The sequence below is a fragment of the Sinocyclocheilus rhinocerous genome, unplaced genomic scaffold (assembly GCF_001515625.1).
Source record: "Sinocyclocheilus rhinocerous isolate Xijiao unplaced genomic scaffold, SAMN03320098_v1.1 scaffold1725, whole genome shotgun sequence".
Lineage (NCBI taxonomy): Eukaryota > Metazoa > Chordata > Actinopteri > Cypriniformes > Cyprinidae > Sinocyclocheilus > Sinocyclocheilus rhinocerous.
This window is the reverse complement of record NW_015627232.1, coordinates 412,278-421,238: the sequence shown is the minus strand read 5'-3', so window position 1 is coordinate 421,238 and position 8,961 is coordinate 412,278. Positions and strand designations below refer to the sequence as shown.

General features: G+C 37.7%; 1 protein-coding gene across 2 annotated transcripts; it reads left to right on the top strand.

The window, feature by feature from the left end:
- Positions 1–3,550: 3,550 nt before the first annotated feature.
- LOC107723287 (L-threonine 3-dehydrogenase, mitochondrial-like) lies at positions 3,551–8,961 on the top strand. Of its 2 annotated transcripts, none has more exons than XM_016531857.1 (9): positions 3,551–3,676; positions 5,537–5,736; positions 5,902–5,944; positions 6,067–6,137; positions 6,641–6,790; positions 6,879–7,051; positions 7,142–7,232; positions 7,535–7,804; positions 7,899–8,961. In XM_016531857.1, exons 2-9 carry the CDS (start codon positions 5,547–5,549, stop codon positions 8,036–8,038), a joined length of 1,128 nt encoding a protein of 375 aa, XP_016387343.1. In that variant the 5' UTR covers positions 3,551–3,676; positions 5,537–5,546; the 3' UTR covers positions 8,039–8,961. The 2 variants fall into 2 exon arrangements, with proteins under 2 accessions (XP_016387343.1, XP_016387347.1); XM_016531861.1 differs by lacking the exon at positions 3,551–3,676 and adding an exon at positions 4,954–4,989.

Genomic DNA, 8,961 nt, shown 5'->3' with positions numbered 1-8,961 from the left:
GATTTGGAAAAATATAACATTACAGCACTTGTGCACCAGTGGATCCTCTGCAGTGAATGGGTGCCGTCAGAATGAGAGTCCAAACAGCCGATTAAAAACATCACAATGAAACACAAGCGATCCACATGACTCCAGTTCATCAATTAATATCTTGTGAAAAGAAAAGCCGGGTTTTTTTTTTTTTTAGTACACCATAACTTCTACCCAAAATACCAGTCCGTAATCCATAATAATGCTTGTGGTATCAGCCTTTTGAACTCTCATTCTCACGGCACACATTCACTACAGAGGATGTATTGGTGAGCAAGTTTTGCAAGTGTGAAGGAACAAACTCGTCTACATTTTGGATGGTCTGAGAGTGAGTACATTTTCAGCAGATTTGCATTTTTGGGTAAACTGTTCCTTTAAGAAATTGCCAAAAGTGGCACTTTTTGCTTTACAAATGTAAGATTGTTTGTGCACAGGTAATATTCATATTTGTATAAAGATATTTAGTATATAGTTTAAAAATCCAGATTTCTGTTAGAGATATTGTGAATGTCAAAATAATGTGTCATAAATTTCCACCCACAACCCTTAAAATTCTTTGTTACAAAATGTTTTTTAAATTTTTTTTTATATGAATATCTTTTAGGACACACACAGCAGTTGTTTAGAAGCATCTAAAAATAAACCCCACTGGGATTATTACAGTTTCCGTTCTGCACAAAAGCATTTCATTTCCTCCAGTTCTCCACGAGTGACATGAGCATGGTCTGTAGACAGAAGGTGTTTGCTGCAAAATCTCATGCAAGTCATTTCACATATCATTTATGCAAATAAATCAAGATATATATGCTTAATGTGCCATTAAAGGTTTTTGGGTCCATTTGTTTCATAAATATCTGAATATTTAAATCTATCGTGAAGTGGCTCCTGTAGCCTATATAGGTCATTTTAATATTGCACTGGGCTCTTGCCATCAAATAGACTCTGCTGTATTTATGAATGTGTTTTAGTTTAAGGTAGGTTTTGATACTGGGGATAGACAGTCAGTTGTTGTTTTTGTTTTGTTTTTTTAATGCACAATTTTTTTATTTCATTCTGACACTTCAGTAGCATCAACTGACAAGCATTATTAAGATTCACTGTAAAATTGTCTGTACAGTGTCATGCCTTGCTTTACAAAATATTGATCAAATGTATAACTGAAGTATGTTATGTTCTGTGGGCATTAAATTGGTTTAATGTACAGATGTGTGTATTTTTTTTTCTTTCATATTTAAATTGACCACCTGTAAGTATCTCAGTTCCAATACAATAATTAGTAATAAAATATAAATTATCGGTAGCCAATTTGACTTATCAGTGCATCACAATAATGACCGATATTACCATTGAAAAAAAGGAAACAATGGTATGTAAACTTCAAACTGAATATACAGTATAGCTCATGTAAAATATAGAATGTCATTTTTCATTATATATATATATATATTAAGGATTGTCAGAATTGATTTTTTTTTTTAAACCTATTGCTGAACTGTCAAGTAATTAGTTAACAGCAACACTGTTTCATATTGTACAAGCTTATGCTGCAAATACAACCACTGGCTGTGTAAAGCACCATATCTCTCGTCACATAAACATGGTTGCTTTCCCCGCTCATTATCAACATGTAGTATTAAAAACATGCAGTGTTTCCGGGGGGATGGGCCTGATACAGCCACACGTATTCAGTAACACTGTATATGTGCGCTCGAGTTTCAAATGCACCTTATACAGGACCTCTTGAGCTGTGCAGATACTGATTTCTTTGCTATTTCTGGAAATTATGTGCTGACACACTCTGTATTCTGCTTTTAATCATGGACAATGTCTAATAGACACAAAGACAACACTTGTTAGGCTCACAGAGATGGTAGCAGACCTGAAGTAACCTCCGGGCAAACACTTCACACAAGCCCTTAAAAGTGTGTCACTTTGAATTATTAATTCACTATTTTGTTATGTTGGAGATTTGTCCTTCCTCTGTGACTTGCACACATCAGGTATCCGTTCTGTTGATCTATTATATTGAAAAGCTTCATAAATGTGCACCTGGAGTGATGGGACTGAGGTTTTAAGAGATTTTCAGGGTAAAGATCAATTGAGTTGAAAGGATATGGCCTTGAAGCATCACAGGAAGGCTTAATCATATTGATGGTGTGTGGCTGGCAGACCAGAACCTGTAATAGCTCTGACTTGCCATCCATGAATTGGCAGAAAATAGCAGAAGCAATAAAAAGGCTGCTGGAAAGGTAATGTTCCTCTGTTGTTTTTCTTTCAAGCTATCAATCAGACTTGGTTTTTTAAGATGCAAAACATGCTTTTTAGGGTGTTCTCAGATTTAAATAATTAACAATGTTTAATAATGTTTTGTATTTCATTTGTATTCTCAAGATTTTTTATTTGCTGAAATGCTTCTAAATCGGCACAACAATTTTGAGAAATATTCAAGCAAGTTTTTTTGTCACTACATCTCATGTATATTCTCATGTACAGGTGCATCTCAATAAATTAGAACTTGGCCACATGTCACAATCACTTTCACTTTCAGAGTGCAAGTGTTAGAGGGTCAAGTCAACAAATAGATCAAATAGAATTAGAATTAGAGGGTCAAATGAAGATGGAAGAGATTTTGTTTTTAGCTGTTTCTTAAAGATGTATATGTGCTTTTAATCCAATATAAAATATTAAAAATATTTGTAACATTATCGAGAAATAAAAAAATAAATGGAAATTAATACATTAAAATAATATATACAGACAAAAATAAATGTAAGAAAAAAATAATTTCAATACATTGTTATGGAAATAAGTAGTCAATGCATGATGTGTCCATGAACATTTTCCCCCATCAAAATAAAGATTTTAGCTTAAAATGTAAATAATATAAGGGAAACTATACGCCTTCATGTAACTGGTCTCAATTTCCTAGGGTTTCACCATTTTAACATTTTAATCACATTTTTGCCTTCACTAGTTAATTTTCAAAAAATTACCCTTTTAAGTTTTTTTTTTCTCTCAATTAATATGGCTACATGAATGAAAAAAATCTCAAAACCAGAGCTACTACTACTACTACGTAGTAGTAGTAGTAGTATTCTTAATGATAATTATAATTCTACAAGTAATTCAGTGCTGCTTAAAATATTTAAAATAGGATTTATATGTTTAAAATTTGGTTCTAAATTTAGCGGGACAAAATGCACATTTTCCTCATTAGGTAATTTATCTTTTTTTTTCTTTTGTAGGTTTGGTATTTTCTAGAAACAAGAAATATTCTCTCAAACCCTTTACTATGAGCTTTCTGTCTCTCACTTTCAACCCAAAACGTCCCGTTGACTGCATTCGTTGTGAGGGGGGGTTGAACGTGCAACCCTGAAAAGACCCCTCAAGTCGTCATGTTTCAGTTCTACAGACGTCAGGAAGGCGTGGCCAGGACCTCACCTCCAGCGCTGGCCAATCAGAGCGCAGCCGGCTTCTCTTGAACGCCTCTTGGGCTGCGGATATAAAACCTCCGCGGCGGGCTGATGCAATACTGGAAGATTCTGAATGAAGCATCAGTGACTGAAAACCAGATAAAGAAAGCTGCTCACGTCGCCCAGAAAAACACGTTTTCTGCCTAATCTCTGAATCTTATTCTAGTCAATAGGTGAGTGAATTAATTTACTGAAATCGATTGCATTTTGCTTAAAATTGATTACAAATAGAACCTTATCTGAACGCTGGCTTCCCATGGCCTTGACTGGAAAGATAAAAATGCATGATAGTTTATTTTTCACTTTCACAACCTTGTCGCTTTTTACTTCTCAATCCAATTACTTTGTCCTAACGCATTCCGTTAAATATCTGTGATTTTAGGCCTATAATGAAGCTCAAGACGTGGTTATCTTGTATACCTCTTCCTCATTTTGTCACTTTCCCGAAAATACAAGACTTCCCTTTAGTGTTTCATAAAATACGGTAGTTCGTGTGAAACAAAGTGTCGAAATCCTGATAACGTGACCGTTATTTGAAGGTGTTCGTTCATAGGGTGTAGTTAGTCGTCGTGAGCACGTTTACTCACGTTGTTCTAGAGCCGCTAATGTTAGTCTGCCAGAAGAAGTCTTGCACACCGCTTCAGTCGTACCGATAGTTTTAACCCTGGGTTAAACGTGTCATTTTAAAACGCGGTTGTCACTTCTTCTGAATAGCTTGTAAAACTACTTGGCCGAATTGCAGCGCTAAAGGTGCAAGATTACAGCGAGTTGTTTAGCAACAGACAACCAATCATGAGCTCCCTCTGTGCTTATCTCATTAAATATTCATGAGCTTTGACGCGAAGAAGTCTACAAGTATGTAGAAAACGGATAAAAATGTAGTCGAGAGCCAGCACAAGGGTTAACTGGGTTATAAAGAGTCCATATTGTATTTGCTTTAAGTTATGCTCATATTTCAAGTGACCAGAGCGGGTCTACTTGGCCACAGATGGACAAGCATGTATTAAAACGGGCCGTGTACCGTATTACCCTAAGTTACAAGGTTAATACGGGGCTTACAAATATGCAGTGTGAAATTTCGAAACACGTCTTCCAAAAATTAATTACTAACCCGGGATAGCGTATGAACTGTGAACGTGGAACAAGACAACCCAGCATTGCGTCCCAGGCTTTGCACTGTGAAAAAAAAGCCTTTGGAAACTAGTTTAAACTGATCTAAATTCCCAGAAGTCTGACTGACCTTAAAGTTCAAGATCAAACCGACTTGGATTGTGCGTTAGGTTATTGTGAAGCAAAAAAAACAGGGGACACGAACAGAACAGTCCGCACAGACTTGGCACAACGAAGCCTTTGGAAGTCGGATTGAAGGATGTGTTCGGCAGCTTGCCAAGGTGCTCGCGTGCTGATTGGCTGCCGACGAAGGCAGGGCAGTATAAATGCGCTCATATTACATTCTTCGTTCCATTCGTGCCTTTACATTTGCAAGGTAAGAAAGTTCGGCGATGACAGCCTGGAAATTAAAACAATTTTTTCCGGTTTACTGTACGAATTTAACAGAAGGATGAACTTTGAGGCGCCTTACATCAGGTTTAGTTCATTAAAGTTTATTTAGCTGCCAGTGTAATTTACGAGCGTCACTGCACTGAGCCTCATGTGACTACGTTTGAAATAGCTCTGATGTAAGAAGCATATGTTCGATGTTTGACTCGAAATGTTAATCCGAAAACAGCACAAGCTTTTATATTTAGATGTCCAGCATCTTCCAACCTGTATGGCTTGCATCTGAGGAACAAAAAAAGAAATGTTAGGCAGAATGCTAGTTAACGTTACCTTTCACTTTCAATGTATAGAAAATTATCTATGCAGTGGAAGCGAATTGTGACTGAGGCTGTCATTATGCCTGACATTTCTTTTGTTCCACTGAAGAAAGAAAGTCATACAGGTTTGGAAGGACATGACGGTGAGTATATGATGGGTGAACTATTCTTTTAATTGTAGGTTCTGATCATGTGCGATGCCTCTTGTTTTTGCAGGTAACTGAGCATGCCAGTCGTGAGAGCCCTTAGTAAGGTGGCAAAGCAGGCCCTGCTGGCCCCTGCGTGTGGATGTCAGCCTCTGACGGTGGCGATACGCAACATCAGCTTCTCCCCACGCCAGGTCACCTCTGGATCTGATGCCAGCTTTCATTCTGTGTCCTTCTCTGAAACCGACCACCCCAAAGTTCTCATCACAGGTATGAAAAACGGGTACTTGGTACATTGGCATTTTTTATTTAAGAGTTGGGACTTTTGTATTTTGTCACGTTGATCACACTGGTTTTAGCACGTTTTTAAGATGGGTGGATCCTGACTCCCCTACTGTTTTTGCATGATATTTGATCATTTTCTCTCTCTGTCAGGTGGCCTCGGGCAACTAGGGGTTGGGCTTGCTAAACTATTAAGGTATGCACATTATAGTACATATATAAAAGCATTAATCTTTTGCATTGTAGATGCATTTACAAATGTAATGTTTTACATAAAAACGTATATTACATAATAAAGTTCTACCTCCTGTCTCATAGGAAGCGATTTGGAAAAAACAATGTGATCCTCTCAGATATCAGGAAACCACCAAGCAATGTCTTTCACAGTGGTATGTCTTCTGTTAATCTCAAACGAATTCTTACTATAATTTCATGAGAGAAATAATTGGGGTAGCATTTTATTAATGGGTCTGTTATGTTATAATTATATATCCATTTAAACCAGATGTTTGCCAAATGTAGTTTGGAGAGTTATTTGTTAGAGAATTTATCATTTGTTAATGTTAAGGTAATTTGTTAATGTTAATGTTAATGGAATGTTAAGGTAATTTAGACGAGTAAAGAAGTGCTAATTATGTTTATTATAGTGGCTAATTAACTGTTTTGTCAAATTTCTTTTAATTAGCTTGGATAATTGATTTAACATTTGTTTGCATGTCTAAAACAGGTGAACATGCACAATCATAGCATTTATTTAAATAGCTTAATTTTAAAAGATAAAGGATTTTTATCTTCATTTCAATATTGTTAATATTGAGAAATATGTTCAGAGCTAGACTGATCACACAAGTTCTGACATGTTGATTAAATATATATATTTTTTTTTACACAGGCCCCTTTATCTACTCTGACATTCTGGACTACAAGAACTTGCGAGAGATTGTAGTAAATAACAGGATCACCTGGTTAGTGCATTACAGTGCTCTTCTAAGTGCTGTTGGGGAAGCTAATGTGCCACTGGCACGAGCAGTCAACATCACAGGTAAGACTTTAGAAAACTAATGTAAAGTATTGCAATTAGACAGTACATTAAATGTTCTAACATTTTTATACTTAACATTTTTATTTAGGACTACACAACATCCTAGACATTGCAGCAGAACACGGGCTTCGGCTCTTTGTGCCCAGTACAATTGGTGCCTTCGGACCAACTTCACCTCGAAATCCCACTCCTGACCTTTGTGTGCAGAGACCACGCACTATATATGGCGTCTCTAAAGTCCATGCAGAGCTTATGGGGGAGGTAAGACACCAGTCACCCATATTTGAGTATTTTCACCTATTTTCTGTGCCGTATGGAATATTAATCTTTACCCATGATCCTTTTCTGCAGTACTACCACCACCGATATGGCCTTGACTTCCGCTGTCTGCGGTACCCTGGCATCATCTCTGCAGACTCGCAGCCCGGCGGTGGCACGACAGGTACGGTGCACTCTGCTCCGTCTGTGTTTTTTGGCACATGACCTTGCTCACGTACGTAAGTGAAGTTATGCAACTGGCACTTGCTCAGAAAGGGGTGTTGTTCGCTTTGAGTATTTTTAGATAAACCGATAGCCTGCACCAATGCCGACCAGCCATATGAACCACACCTCCAGCTGCCAGAAGTCACATGTAAAAACCTGAAAAGTACTTCGACACTTCGTCATACTGTTGCATGTGGTAGAGACTGCTGACCAAAAAAACAGCAATGAGTCCTAAAAGTATGTCTCTATTGGCTTTTCCAGACTACGCCGTGCAGATTTTCCACGACGCCGTCAAGACCAGCAAGTTTGAGTGCAATTTAAAACCAGACACACGGCTGCCCATGATGTACATTGATGACTGTTTGCGGGCCACTCTGGAGGTGATGGAGGCGCCGGCGGAATCGCTCAGCATGCGCACCTACAACATCAATGCCATGAGCTTCACTCCAGAGGAACTTGCAAACGAGGTCCAAAAACAGCTGCCTGATCTTCAGGTCACATATGAGATTGACTCTGTACGACAGGCTATAGGTATGATCCAAAACATCTGCACTTTCCTCAAATATTTTGGTACAAATCAATGGTGCAAATCGTACAAAAACATTTGTTTTTTCCATCCGTATAGCTGACAGTTGGCCCATGAACTTTGATGACAGCAACGCACGCAATAACTGGGGCTGGAAGCACGACTATGATCTGCCAGAGTTGGTCCAGACGATGCTCAACTTCATCGGCTCAGACTCCCGCATTGCCCAGGCCAACTGAGGCTGCTCATGAACACTGAAAATCTGTATATTTCATAAAGATTTATAGTGACGCAGAAGAGAGATCAGTGTTCTGTAAATAGTCATATTCCTTTTCTCTTTTGTGGCATCTGTATATTCCTTTTGACTAGCACAGACTATATGTATAATTGCAAATTATACAAAGAGGTCCGGTCTCTTTTCAAGTCCGGGTGGAAAACCGTCAGAGTTAGGTATTTTGAAAGCTAAATGAAAGGAATGGGTTTAAACCTGACGTGATCCTCTTGTGCTTCGCATTTAGTGAAAAAGGATCATTATGTCTCCAGGAAAAATAAACCAAACAAACATGAATGTCCAAAAATGAACATGGCAGATCCTAAAATGTAGCTTCCCAAATTTTACTATCTTTCTGAATTTTTCTTTTAAAGCGAAATAATTTTACTGTACTTTTTGTAGAAGAACATAATATATGAGGGAAAAGGCTGATGGCCGAGTTCAGACTAATAGGAATGAAAGCTAGGAATTGTTACAGCAGCTTCAACCCATTCTAAAATAAACAGACAAAGATTCTGGTTTAAACAGGGTGGGACTCAGATGTAGGTCCTCAGGGAAAGTGAGGGTCGTCATGAATGACGTTATCGTATCCCTTTTGGTTGCTTTTCCTCTCTTGTGCACTATCTATTTATTCAGACTGCTCGCAAATGAAATGCAAGATTTGGTCTTGCTTCACATGTTTGCTGTATACTTTAATAAGGTCATTTTTTTTAAATGCAATTTTTGTCATATATTGCATTTGCCCGTAAACGTTTTCCCACAGAGAATATATTATCCCGTATGAAAGGGGAGAGTGGGAAGCAAATTTAAATTATTTTTAGTTAAGCTTTGCATCCACATCTTTTGTTCTTTTGATCACAAAACTTGTCAATAAAGCTTTTTTATCTGTAA

Excerpts from the sequence above, each read along its gene's own strand:
- LOC107723287 (XM_016531857.1), top strand. The coding sequence starts at position 5,547 with ATGCCAGTCGTGAGAGCCCTTAGTAAGGTGGCAAAGCAGGCCCTGCTG. Across the intron at positions 6,138-6,640 it reads AAGCAATGTCTTTCACAGTG|GCCCCTTTATCTACTCTGAC; the intron begins GTATGTCTTCTG and ends TTTTTTACACAG. Across the intron at positions 6,791-6,878 it reads ACGAGCAGTCAACATCACAG|GACTACACAACATCCTAGAC; the intron begins GTAAGACTTTAG and ends ATTTTTATTTAG.